The 14,430-nt window shown below is 41.2% G+C and overlaps 1 protein-coding gene across 4 annotated transcripts in view; it reads right to left on the bottom strand.

The window, feature by feature from the left end:
- usp33 (ubiquitin specific peptidase 33) overlaps positions 1-14,430 on the bottom strand; it is a 39,712-nt gene that overhangs the window by 12,751 nt on the left and 12,531 nt on the right. Inside the window, exons 5-12 of one of the 4 annotated variants that reach the window (XM_061978926.1) lie at positions 11,401-11,550; positions 11,106-11,214; positions 10,940-11,009; positions 7,943-8,056; positions 6,630-6,708; positions 4,492-4,930; positions 4,279-4,419; positions 920-1,035 (exon numbers count right to left, since the gene is read on the bottom strand). In XM_061978926.1, coding sequence (XP_061834910.1) covers positions 920-1,035; positions 4,279-4,419; positions 4,492-4,930; positions 6,630-6,708; positions 7,943-8,056; positions 10,940-11,009; positions 11,106-11,214; positions 11,401-11,550 — 1,218 coding nt within the window. The remainder of the gene's footprint in view (positions 1-919; positions 1,036-4,278; positions 4,420-4,491; positions 4,931-6,629; positions 6,709-7,942; positions 8,057-10,939; positions 11,010-11,105; positions 11,215-11,400; positions 11,551-14,430) is intronic. The other 3 variants (XM_061978927.1, XM_061978928.1, XM_061978930.1) reach the window with 3 other exon arrangements.

Genomic DNA, 14,430 nt, shown 5'->3' with positions numbered 1-14,430 from the left:
GTTAAAACTCTCCTATGCAAGGCGAAAACAGTTTATGAACAACACCCAGAAAAGCCGTCGGCTTCTCTGGGCCTGAGCTCATCTAAGATGGACTGATACAAAGTGGAAAAGTGTTTTGTGGTCTGACAAGTCCACATTTCAAATTGTTTTTGGAAACTGTGGACGTCGTGTCCTCCGAACCAAAGAGGAAAAGAACCATCCGGATTGTTATAGGTGCAAAGTTGAAAAGCCAGCATCTGTGATGGTACGGGGGTGTGTTAATGCCCAAGGCATGGGTAACTTACACATCTGTGAAGGCGCCATTAATGCTGAAAGGTACATACAGGTTTTGGAGCAACATATGTTGCCATCCAAGCAACGTTACCATGGACACCCCTGCTTATTTCAGCAAGACAATGCCAAGCCACGTGTTACATCAACGTGGCTTCATAGTAAAAGAGTGCGGGTACTAGACTGGCCTGCCTGTAGTCCAGACCTGTCTCCCATTGAAAATGTGTGGCGCATTATGAAGCCTAAAATACCACAACTGAGACCCCCGCACTGTTGAACAACTTAAGCTGTACATCAAGCAAGAATGGGAAAGAATTCCACTTGAGAAGCTTAAAAAATGTGTCTCCTCAGTTCCCAAACATTTACTGAGTGTTGTTAAAAGGAAAGGCCATGTAACACAGTGGTGAACATGCCCTTTCCCAACTACTTTGGCACGTGTTGCAGCCATGAAATTCTAAGTTAATTATTATTTGCAAAAAAAAAAAAAAAAAAGTTTATGAGTTTGAACATCAAATATCTTGTCTTTGTAGTGCATTCAATTGAATATGGGTTGAAAAGGATTTGAAAATCATTGTATTCCGTTTATATTTACATCTAACACAATTACCCAACTCATATGGAAACGGGGTTTGTACTTCGAGGCACTGACCCGATCGCAGGTGAGGCACTGCACGGAGCTCACAATGGTCCCGTCAAAGACGTCCGAGATGACGCTGCGGTATTTCTTTTGACACTTGCTCTTTGGTGGGCAGAACGTGGTCACTGCTGTGGAGATGCAGCGATGAGACACAGTGGCAAAACAAGAGCATTATCATAACGACAGTAATTGCAGCTTCAGCTTGGCGACTAATGTGTGTAAAAGGAAACAAAGCAGGAAACAACGAGGAAGCCATTTGTAAACATGTTCTGCAAAAAGAGCCACGAGTTGCAGCTCTCATCCGGTAAGACGGCGGTAATACATATTGCAAAGTGACATTTAACTTCTGGCTTCCATAAAAAAAACTGCGTATCCAAATTAGGTATGAGCAATTTTGGACAATAATCGTCTGTCGTCCCTCGCTACATAGCACTTTAAATATTGCGGCTTCACCCAATCAGATTTTCCCAGCAATACGTTAGAAAAGATTAAATTCAACCTATGGTGGGGCGACGTAGGTGTCGTTGAGCGGCGGAAGAGAGGGCAGAAGTTTGGGCCGTGTTTGCAATCGGTTGTCATGGCGGATGGTTTTGATTGATTGATTGAGACTTTTATTAGTAGATTGCACAGTACAGTACATATTCCATACAATTGACCACTAAATGGTAACACCCGAATACGTTTTTCAACTTGATTAAGTCGGGCTCCACGTTAATCAATTCATGGTATTCATGGTCGCGCTCTCTCTGGCAGGATGAACGAGCTTCAGAGTGCTGGCTGGATGTGCATGTATTGGACACTTTGGTCTCTCTGGACGGATTCTCGCTCATCTGCGCAGATCAAACATTGGCCGGAGGCTGGTGGGCAGCCTAGGACGGAGTCGACTCTCGGTTGCTTTGTTGGCTCTGTTTTTATCTCTGGCCGTGCTGACCTCACCCCAGCAGACGATGGCGTGAACCAGAGGTTGTGGGTGTTGAGATGGTGTTTTTGTTTTGTTGATTGTCATTGCATGGTGCAATATTCATAATTTCTTTTTATTCCTTTCATGAAAATGCATATATACAAGCCACATACAGTTGACACTTTCATTGTTTTTTGCTTCTTATACATTTCCATGATCAGAAAGGAGCAGATGAAAGAATAATATTCTTATATTTATCTGCCCCCTTTTTTAACACACATTATTTTCGATGACGTTATCACTGTTCCCTCCACCAACACCCGAACTCCAACATACTTTTTAATTTTCGTTTAAGCATTTTCACAATGACACGTCCCAATCAAAATCCAAAATCAGTTTGATATAATTCTAGTTGTCTCTTTTTGTAACTCTTTTTAAATTCAAATATATTCTTGCAACTTTTTAAGTCTTTCTTTAGAGAATGCCATGCTATTACACCAGCAACAGACAAGCACATTTGTTTCAAATTTGTTCGCACTATTGGATGTTTAAAATCATACGGCCTTCTGTGGTTCTCATCTTCAGACGTGAACACAAATAACTTTTGTAAGTCCTTCGGAAGAACTTTATTTCTAGCTTTGAACATCACTAATAGAGTATGCAATTCTACAATGACTTTTAGTTTTAATAATCCTGACCTAATGAAGAGTGGATTTGTGTGGTCTCTATATCCTACTGTAATAATTTGCACAATATGAAATATTTATTTTGTATTACTCATTTTTGGTTTTTCTTAGCGTTTTACTTTTGTTGCTTTATGTAGAAATGGCTACGCTGAAGTGGCAGCTGGTTGCATCACCTCTCGTGCTCTTTAATGTCGAGCTGTGTTCTTAATTTTCCCCTCTTCTTTTCAGGTATTTTTACGTTATTGTTTGTGGACTTTTTGAAACTGCTCTGAAACCCATTGTGGGATACATAAAGTCTATCCTATCCTATCAATAAAATGTTAATGAAGTTTATTTTCGACCATGTCTGGGAAAAAACATTGCAGTGACAGCTTCAAGATATATATTTAAACAATGTACATAAGTCATGATACTTTTAGAGTGGTTGTGCGTGGGCTTATTTGCAATCTGAGAATGCCTCCAGAATAGAACATTCTGCCGATAGACTCAAAAAACAGGTTATAAAAGTGACTGTGAAGCAAAATTTACACCAAAGCATATCCAATACATATTATCAAGACCACAAGGAAGTGTTTTAAACGTAGATTCAAATCAACGTAGGTCTCCTTTAAGCATTTTCAACTACAATAATGGCACATGAAAAAAACACTACTACAGTAGTATTGGCCACGAAAGAAAAAAAAAACCCAGAGAAAAGAAAACCAATCAGATCACGCTGTTCAGAATCGTGGACACTGATTGGCTCAGCCTGAGCAGCATTACTGGACTAAAAGAGTATGACTAAAAGGTGTTATTTCATTTATACAGCGCTCTTTTAATGTTAGAAAACATATTTAAAAGGTAAAAGGGTATCTAATGCTTAAACCAAAAATAAACAAAAGGTGAGTGCCCCTACGAAAAAGGCATTGAAGCTTAGGAAAGGCTATGCAGAACGAAACTAAAACTGAACTGGCTACAAAGTAAACAAAAACAAAATGCTGGACGATAGCAAAGACTTACTGTGGAGCAAAGACGGCGTCCACAATGTCCATCCGAACATGACATGACAATCGACAATGTCCCCACGAAGAAGGATAAAAACAAAGTAGATGCGGGAAATATCGCTCAAAGGAAGACATGAAACTGCTAAAGGATAACACCAAAAAAAGAGAAAAAGCCACCAAAATAGGAGGGCAAGACAAGAACTAAAACACTACACACAAGAAAACAGCAAAAAAAAACTCAAAATAAGTCACAGCGTGATGTGACAGGTCGTGACAGTACACCTACTTTGAGACAAGAGCTATAATGATGCATGGTTGGTTTTGGTTTGAATTCATATCCAACAATTGCGACAACGACTTTTTACTGTGAGCTGAGTTTCGTTTTTTAATGATTTCTGCTGGTGGTGTGCCTCCGGATTTTTTCAACGCCAAAAATGTGCTTTGGCTCAAAAAAGGTTGAAAAACACTGCTCTAGGGTGTCCCGCCATGACTAGGTGCTAAAAAGTACATCCATTTCTTCTCAGCACATCAAGTCAGGATATGTGTCAGATCGGCGCATTCTACCGGCATCTCCCATTGTGCTTAGAAAAAGTGGATAAAAGCAAACCTAGTCTCAAATATATTTTTTATCTTAAGCTGCACAGGAAATTGTCAAAATAGCAAACTTCAACTTGCTTGAAGTAAATGATCTTTTATTTGCTAATGAAAGCTTAGCAGACGCTCAGTTACACAGCACAAAAAAAGGGTCATCTCCCTCATGGTTCAATCACCACATACATGTAAATAAAGATAGTGTCATACCTTTCTTGTGTGCGGCGTTGAGGCAAGGCCAGACAGAGGAAGATTTGGGTGGACTGGTGGATATTTTGGAAATGTGCCCCTCCATGGGCACTGGGCTTTGGGGTCTTGCGAGTTTGGATATTTGGATGTCTGGAAAAGATTCTGCAGAAGATTATTGATGCTCAATATCAACATTCATTAAGAGTGAGCCACACAGTGTCTCTTTTTAATTACCTGATGTCCTGCTTTGCACCTTAATGTGTCCCTGACTGCTGATGATGGGGTTGGTCTCTGTGGTGGTGTCCACATCCTTGTCCATGTCCCCTGCGCTGTTGTCCTCCATGACATCGTTAACGCCGCAGCGGTAGATGTCGTTGATCATGTTCTTCTCTTTCTGCCACTCCCTATTGGCCTGGATGTCGTCTTGCTCGGGAATCAGCATCTCCATCTCGTTGTCTGACGGCATGCTGGCGGGCTGCGCATCGTTTTCGGCCCGCTCGCTGCTGCCGCATGACTCACACGACTGGAAGTCATTGTCCGACTGGCTACGGTTGTCCTGCTCCGGGCAGTCGCCTACCGTAATGTCGCTGGACTGCTCGTACGGCTCAGGTAGTATCTCCTTCAGCTCTTCGTGAAGTTGGTCCATCAAGCAGCGCAGAAACTCCTGCGAGTCCTGCAGGGACGGGCACACAATGCGTAACAGCAAGTTAGTTCTGGTGGGGGGTTTTAAAGTTAGTTTTGATGCCATACTAACACACAGCATAAAAAAAGATCAAAGTGAACTTCAGACAACTTCTTCCAAAGTCATGATAATTTCAGCGTGTCGCGACGAATGAAGATTCATCCATCCATCCATTTTCTATCGCTTGTCCCGTTCGGGGTCACGGGGGTGCTGGAGCCTATCTCGGCTGCATTCGGGCGGAAGACGGGGTACACCCTGGACGAGTCGCCACCTCATCACAGGGCCAACACAGATAGACAGACAACATTCACACACTAGGGCCAATTTAGTGTTGCCAATCAACCTATTCCCTGGTGCATGTCTTTGGAGGTGGGAGGAAGCCGGAGTACCCGGAGCAGTGACGTGCGGTGAGGTTCATGACTGGTGAGGCACTGACTTCATCACAGTCAGATTTACAAACATATGAACCCTAAAGAGTATCTTATTCACTATTTGATTGGCAGCAGTTAACGGGTTATGTTTAAAAGCTCATACCAGTATTCTTCCCTGCTTGGCACTCAGCATCAAGGGTTGGAATTGGGGGTTAAATCACCAACAATTATTCCCGGGCGCGGCGCCGCTGCTGCCCACTGCTCCCCTCACATCCCAGGGGGTGATCAAGGGATGGGTCAAATGCAGAGGACAAATTTCACCACACCTAGTGTGTGTGTGACAATCATTGGTACTTTAACTGAACTTTAACTTTACACATACAAACTGTAGCACACAAAAAAGCACATTTAATAAAAAAAACGTTATTATGGTCTTACCTTTACTTATAAGTGCGGGAACAGTGGTGTTCGTGTTGGAGGAGTTGTGAATTAATGAAATATGAAATCCGTGCTGCAGTCTGCAGGTGTACCTAATGTTGTGTCCCTGCAGTCGTTCACGGCTCCTCCGGCGCGAGCAATGTTGTTTTTGCACTTTTGGGCTTCTTGTTAAGTGACTTTTTTTGGGTGGATTCGGTCTTGCACGTGGAGGGTTTGGGTGTGGGCTTTGGTTGGTGTGGCGCTCCCGTCGGGGGGTGCAGTCTGCGGCGGAGGTGCAATAACCGGCACCAGGAGGCGGGATTACGCGAGCCTCACACAGTGCGTCTTCGCAGCAGTTTTATGATTGCTCAGCACAAGAAATACATTACACACATGCAGTTGTTGACAAAATACACTGTACATTATATACCTCAGCTAACTAAACTATGGAAATGTACAACTGAGTGATGTGCCTCAACTGGCTGCTGATCACCGCACCGTCTCTTCTCAGTATTTGAACGGCAAATGTGAAAATTCAGCGATTTTGAATAAAAATAATCTAAAACTGGTGAAGTTAAACGGAAAATAACTTTATAGTATAATCACTGGATACATATAACAATTTAATGAATTTTTTTACTTTTTACATTTTTTTTCTTTCCATGACCGCACGTCACTGACCCGGAGGGAACTCACGCAGTCACGGGGAGAACATGCAACCTCCACACAGAAAGATCCCGAGGGCAGGATCGAACCCAGGACCTTCGTATTGTGAGGCAAACGCACTAACCCCTCTGCCACGTCTCAGCTAAATATATTCCACAGAAAATGACAAGCCAAAAGAAAACATAAATTCGTCATTTCGGCCTAAAAAGAGAGAGCTTCTGCAAAACATCACACACCTGCTGAGAATATCCCCTGAACATTGGGTTTATGGCTTTAATTCCCTGGAACAGACTAGTAGGGACCACATAGGAGGGTCTGCAATGACAAGACACATAAAAAGTTAGACAGCAGCACAAAGTCCAGCTTTAAGAAAAGTGACAAACACCAAGAAATATTTCTTAAAACCGCCATCAGTGTGTGAATGTGTGTGTGTGAATGGGTGAATGTGGAAATAGTGTCAAAGCGCTTTGAGTTCCTTAAAAAAAGGTAGAAAAGCGCTATACAAGTACAACCCATTTACCATTAAATGAAAAAAGCAAAATATATTCTAAACCAAAAATCACTACACATTCTCAAAAATCACTACACATTCTTTACTGCTTGGTAGTGTTACCATATCTAAGTTATTGTGTAGGAAATATGGGGGAACAACTACAAAAGTACACTTCATTCATTAATTGTGTTAAAAAAAAGTAAATTAGAATAATACATAACGTTGGTTATGGGGAACTGAAACCCCGTTATTTATCAAATCCTAAATATTGAAATTGAAGGATTTGGTACATTTGCAAACAGCTAAACTTATGTACAAAGCAAACTATAACCTGCTACCCAAGAATGTACAACAATTCTTCTCAACAAAAGAGGAGGAATATAACCTTATAGAAAAATATAACTTAAAACATATGTTTGCACATACAACACTTAAAACCTTTAGCATATCAGTATGTGGAATTAAATCATGAAATGGATTAAGCAAAAAAAATCCAACAATAACCTAATATGATCCAGTTGAAGAGGTTGTTCAAACCACAAGTGTTTACAGGGTACAAGGAAAGAAAATTAGAATTAATGTCTTGAATTTGGAAATTAAGATATAATTAATCTCAAGTGAATCATAACTGACTATTCGGAGAACTGTTGTATTTAGAGTTCATTGATGTAAAAGTGTTATAAAATGAGAACAGGAAGAGAACATCCATCCACCCATCCATCCATTTTCAACCGCTTGTCCATTTTGGGGTTGCGGGAGCCTATCCCAGCTGCACTCGGGCGGAAGGCGGGGTACACCCTGGACAAGTCGCCACCTCATCGCAGGGCCAACACAGATAGACAGACAACATTCACACACTAGGGCCAATTTAGTGTTGCCAATCAACCTATCCCCAGGTGCATGTCTGTCATGTGTTAGTAATTGCTATGAAGTGGAAAAGTGGTAGGATTAAATCAGCTTTGCTTTTTCCTACTCCTTTTCGGACATTAAATCAAAACATTTAATGTATCTTATTGAAACTGTATGCATATTTCAAATAAACTTCAACCAACCAACCTGTTCTTGTGCCAAAGGTCAGACACCAGCTTCTGGTAGCTTTTGCAGAGCGCAGGCTTCTTGTCCGTCCTCACCAGGCCACCGCACTCCAGAAAGAATTGCGTCAAAGGCGGACTGACACAGAAAAACAGACTGATTATTAGTGCTGAAAAAAATATATCTATGGTTAGGGGGGAGGAGTATATTTATAGCTAGAATTCACTGAAATTCAAGTATTTCTTCTTCTTTATATATATATATATATATATATAAAATAAATAATTGAATTTCGGTGTTCATTTATTTACACATATACACACACACATAACACTCCTCTCTACTAATTGTTGTATTTTAAAGTGCAATGCTTTGCAGCCAGTAGCAAAGCCTTTGAAGGAGCATAGGTATGGGCAGCATCTGTGAAATGTAATTTGCAGGAAAGGAGTGAGTTTAGGGTTGAATTGTCTATCCTCGTTCTATTCTCTGTCACTATCTTTTTTTGGACATTACTACTTGCCGTAGTTTTGAAGCAATGCATGATGGGATTCCCGATGTTGTGTGTCAGTGTATTAACGTGCCGGCTGGAATAAACACACGCTGAGAAATAGCTCCGTGCCTGCCTACTTTATGGGTTATAGATAAACCTATGGATAACGGAGACATATATAATAGTCTCCTTCTTGTTGTGTGTGCAGTTGTGCACTCTCCAAAAGCCGTAGATGTTATAACGTGACTGGGCCGGCACGCTGTTTATATGGAGGAAAAGTGGACGTGACGACAGGCTGTCCTCACTCAGGTCCGGCTGGAAATCGGGAGAAATTCGGGAGAATGGTTGTCCCGGGAGATTTTCGGGAGAGGCACTGAAATTCGGAGTCTCCCGGAAAATTCGGGAGGGTTGGCAAGTATGCTTAGTGGTTGTGCTGAAAGCCTTGACGACGACCATAGCAATGACACTTGGAGGATAATCTGGCAAGTAAAACGCTCTCAAGGCTACTATAGTGTGTAAAACAAGTGTAAAGGTGACTATATATATTGTATATATGTTATAGACATAATATAATATATCTGTATATATATTATTCTGTACACATATTATGTATATATTCGTATATATATGTTAGATTTTTTTATCGCTATATTAGTCTATTTATACCTGCATTGTCCTTTCCATCCTTACACTTTCCATCATTGTAACTGAGCTACTGTGTTGAACAATTTCCCTTGTGGATCATTAAAGTCTGTCTAAGTCTAAGTCTATAATAAGGTTAATAAAAACTTATCTAGAAAGTCGTAAAGTTCAATCAGAAAGGCATCATTTCTAAAATGTATATCCTAATTTTCCCATTTTAAGGAGACATCTCTTGACAAAATTAGCAAAAACTGGGAAGCAGAATTAATTCTTATTTAAAAAATAATAATAATTGGGGGCTTAGGGGGGTGTCTGTTTTCTCAGTACCTTGTATTATGATTTCTAGAGATGTCCGATAATATCGGACTGCCGATATTATCGGCCGATAAATGCTTTAAAATGTAATATCGGAAATTATCGGTATCGGTTTCAAAAAGTAAAAATTCATGACTTTTTAAAACGCCGCTGTGCGGAGTGGTACATGGACGTAGGGAGAAGTACAAAGCAGTTGCGTCTCCCAGTCATACTTGCCAACCCTCCCAATTTTCCCGGGAGACTCCCGAATTTCAGTGCCCCTCCCGAAAATCTCCCGGGACAACCATTCTCCCGAATTTCTACCGATTTCCACCCAGACAACAATATTGGGGGCGTGCCTTAAAGGCACTGCCTTTGCGTGCCGGCCCAATCACATAATATCCACGGCTTTTCACACACACAAGTGAATGCAAATCATACTTGGTCAACAGCCATACAGGTCACACTGAGGGTGGCCGTATAAACAACTTTAATTTATCATTTATTATAACACTGTTACAAATATGCGCCACACTGTGAACCCACACCAAACAAGAATGACAAACACATTTCGGGAGAACATCCGCACCGTAACACAACATAAACACAACAGAACAAATACCCAGAACCCCTTGCAGCACTAACTCTTCCGGGACGCTACAATATACTCCCCCCGCTACCCTCCCCCCTCACCTCAACCCCGCCCACCTAAACCTCCTCATGCTCTCTCAGGGAGAGCATGTCCCAAATTCCAAGCTGCTGTTTTGAGCCATGTTAAAAAAAATAATGCACTTTGTGACTTCAATAATAAATATGGCAGTGCCATGTTGGCATTTTTTTCCATAACTAGAGTTGATTTATTTTGGAAAACCTTGTTACATTGTTTAATGCATCCAGCAGGGCATCACAACAAAATTAGGCATAATAATGTGTTAATTCCACGACTGTATATATCGGTATCGGTTGATATCGGAATCGGTAATTAAGAGTTGGACAATATCGGAATATCAGATATCGGCAAAAAAGCCATTATCGGACATCTCTAATGACTTCCCTATCAAATGAATAAATAAATATTATTTAAAAAAAAGTAGTAAAGTTGTTAATGGTGCAACTATAAAAAAAAACATTCCATTTATAAATTAAAATTCTACTTTTTTCAAATGAATTGACCACGGTCAAGTCCGGAACCAATTAGACAGGATAAAAACGAGAGACGCCTGTAACCACAAAAATTGATCACGGCCAATCCTGGAAATTGATTTAGCTTGCAAATTTCTAACCACTTTCACTCATCTAAATTTGAGGAGCAATCGTCAGTTGAATTAAAAACAATGTGTGTCAGCCTTTGGGAATGCAGTGCCTCGGCAGAGGGTTGTTACTTTCACTGGCCGCAACGGTGCTGGACGCGATAAGACAAAAACAGGTAGCAACAAGAGGCTGTGTATGCCTTTTGAAATTGGCGCAATGTTGCTTCCCTCACTGGCAACTAGTGAAGAAATGTTGAATGTGAAGGAGAAGTACAGATGATATGTGAGGATGTAGGCGGGGGGGAGGGACACAGAGGGAAGGAAAAAGAGATAACCATGTCTCACCAGTTGGACAGGGCTTGAAGGGCGGCGTTCATGTAGCACGTATTGCCGATGTTCTTTAGTCCCGTTAGGCCTGCGAGGAGGAATTAAAATAAACAATCAAGACCCACTGTTACAGTTGCTTTATAGGTATATTTATGTGTACGTCCATAATAATCGTCCTGCTGACCTCGAGCTCGGATGTCGTCCTCTTCCTCGGTCTCCATGTCCAGGTCTTCGCAGACACCATTTGGGGACACTCGGAGCGAGGAGGGGCTCACGGCAGCCCTGTTGTGTGTCTTTTGGGACGTACACAACAGCAACAACAATGTGTTATCTTGGCAATGATTAGGCTCAAAGGAGTTTGTAACAGTAGTTATGTAACGGTGCAATTATGCAATAAACACACATTGTAAACCTGCCCTGTCAGATAATAAAACACTCCAACGACTCTTTTGGCAACGAGGACATGAGAGGGTGTGTACCTGGGCCGCAATCGGAGAGGAGGGGAGGAGCTTGCTGCTGGACTGCAGGGGCTGAGGGACGAGTTTACGGTCCAGGAACACCTCCTTGCCGCAGGCGTAACACCACACTCGAAGTGTGGTCAGGTTCACCGTCAGGTTGTGGCCTGTCTCCTGTGTGCAGTAAGACAAAGGCATCAAGTACAATAAATGAGAAAGTATTCATTACATCCTAAAAGTTTCTTTTTATTAACTTTAGTAAGGGTTTGGAGTGCATGAGAAAAGTGGAAAGGAAACTATGTTGACCACATTGTCATTTATCAATAAGTAAGTTGTAGAGATGTCCGATAATGGCTTTTTTGCCGATATTCGATATTCCGATATTGTCCAACTCTTAATTACCGATTCCGATATCAACCGATACCGATATATACAGTCGTGGAATTAACACATTATTATGCCTAATTTTGTTGTGATGCCCCGCTGGATGCATTAAACAATGTAACAAGGTTTTACAAAAGAAATCAACTCAAGTTATGGAAAAAAAATGCCAACATGGCACTGCCATATTTATTATTGAAGTCACAAAGTGCATTTTTTTTTTAACATGTCTCAAAACAGCAGCTTGGAATTTGGGACATGCTCTCCCTGAGAGAGCATGAGGAGGTTGAGGTGGGCGAGGTTGGGGGGGTGCGGGTTTGAGGTGTGTTGGGGGGGGGGGGGGGGGGGTGTTAGCGGGAGGGTGTAAATTGTAGCGTCCCGGAAGACTTAGTGCTGCAAGGGGTTCTGGGTATTTGTTCTGTTGTGTTACGGTGCGGATGTTCTACCGAAATGTGTGTCATTCTTGTTTGGTGTGAGTTCACAGTGTGGCGCATATTTGTAACAGTGTTAAAGTTGTTTATGCGGCCACCCTCAGTGTTGACCAAGAATGCCTTGCATTCACTTGTGTGTGTGAAAAGCCGTAGCTATTATGTGACTGGGCCGGCACGCAAAGGCAGTGCCTTTAAGGTTTATTGGCGCTCTGTACTTCTACCTACGTCCGTGTACACAGTGGCGTTTTAAAAAGTCATACATTTTACTTTTTGAAACCGATATTGATAATTTTGAAACCGATACCGATAATTTCCAATATTACATTTTTTAAGCATTTATCGGCCGATAATATCGGCAGTCCGATATTATCGGACATCCCTAGTAAGTTGTTAACAATACAGCAGCAACAGAACTGATGACTTGATTGTCCATATTGTAACTTGGTATAAGTACCAAATTTGGTACTGTTATAGGTACTGCCCGAATTCCATTGGTATTTCCGGGTACTAATTCACGTGACTTCAAACGGTACCATATTTTGATACTTTTGCACGTGATGTCACGTATATTTGTAGACTCAAGCACTTTGTGTCAAACAGGCTTATTCTTAGAAGACTTCCTCTAGGTCAGGGGTGTCAAACGTACGGCCCGCGGGCTGATTGAGGCCCGAGAACAGGTTTTATCGGCCCGCGTGATGACTTTGCCAAGTATAAAGATTAGCTGCTTTTTTTTTAACGAAAGAAACTGCTGTTCTAAATGTGTCCACTGGATGTCATAATAGCAATTCTGTTAGGCAAGCAAACGGTTTATACCGAGTCCAAGCAGGAGGTACACAGTAAAGGGTGACTGTGGCTCCTACTCCTCGACCCACATCAAACTTAAAACCTGCCGTTTTATGTCTTCTGCTTCGAACACATCGTTATTTGGCACCCTTACTCCCCCACAATGTCTCTGTCAAACACGAGAAAAGTGAACTTAACCCTTTTGAATAGTTTTACCTGCATTTCTTACGGTTTGTTGAGTTAGCACTGGATTGATACGTGGACATGACAAAGGAGGTATTTGATACCTCAAAGAGTTTACATGTTGTGTTTTTTGTTCAATCCCAGAAAGACTGTGATTTTAAGTTTAATCCTGGCTTTGTAGATACACTGAGACGAATTCTAAGCTCATTGTGTGTTTGAAGCTGCAGAAATTTCCTCAGAATGTTCAACAAACTTGAAGTGTTTTGTCCAGAGGATTATTTGTGATTTTGTACGTTTTTAAAATGTGCTTGTTCTATTTTTGGCCAAAGTAAAACAAAGAAAACAACTTGGAGTTGTCTCTATTTTTAAATTATCATGCCATGATTTTACCATTACGGCCCACTTGGGAATAGATTTTGCTCCATGTGGCCCCTGAGCTAAAATTAGTTTGACAACCCTGCTCTTGGTCATGTTGTAAATTTACATGCTAACAAAGCAAGCATGCTTGATAGAAAGGGATCAAAAGTTAGACTACACTTTTAAAATGCGCAGGCTCTATGCTAATTTTGCACATTACAAACAAACAGCTGGTATGTATTGAGTACAAGACTTGGAATTTGAGACAGTTGTGACGTATTTTGCCAAGGTTGCGTTAGTGGATATCTCTATATGGTTTACCCCAAGAACTTTGCGCGAGTCTGGCATTTTTATCCGGGTCTAGTCAAAAGTTGTAGTCAGAAAGTTTCTTATTTTTTTCCATCCTCTTGTTGTGGAGCAGACTGGCTTGTACATGCACCTATCGTCCGCTGTTGCCAGTTCTAATAAAAAGGTAGCGTATAGTTCTAATTTATATCAGTCACTAGACTCGATATAGTGGAGCCTCAGTTGAAGGGTGTTTGGCCTGGAGGGAACTTTGGCACGTAAATTAAGCTGCCCACAGAACGGCACATTCTGAACAGACAATCTGAAAGAGGCTTAAAGATGGTGTGTATAAAAAAAAAAACTGCAAAATTTTCACTGAACATTATGACCCTTTAACATTTCTTACCACATAAACACAAACAAAAGTACCGAAAATTGGTACCTGTATCAATTTCCCGATACCGGGAATTGGTACTGTATAGCAGTGTTTTTCAACCTTTTTTGAGCCAAGGCTCATTTTTTTCATTGAAAAAATCGGAGGCACGCCACCAGCAGAACTCATTAAAAAATGAAACTCAGCAGCCGATATTGACAATAAAAAGTTGTTGTGGCAATTGTTGGATATGACTTTAAA

The sequence above is a fragment of the Nerophis lumbriciformis genome, linkage group LG19 (assembly GCF_033978685.3).
Source record: "Nerophis lumbriciformis linkage group LG19, RoL_Nlum_v2.1, whole genome shotgun sequence".
NCBI lineage: Eukaryota > Metazoa > Chordata > Actinopteri > Syngnathiformes > Syngnathidae > Nerophis > Nerophis lumbriciformis.
This window is presented reverse-complemented; position numbering and strand designations above follow the sequence as displayed.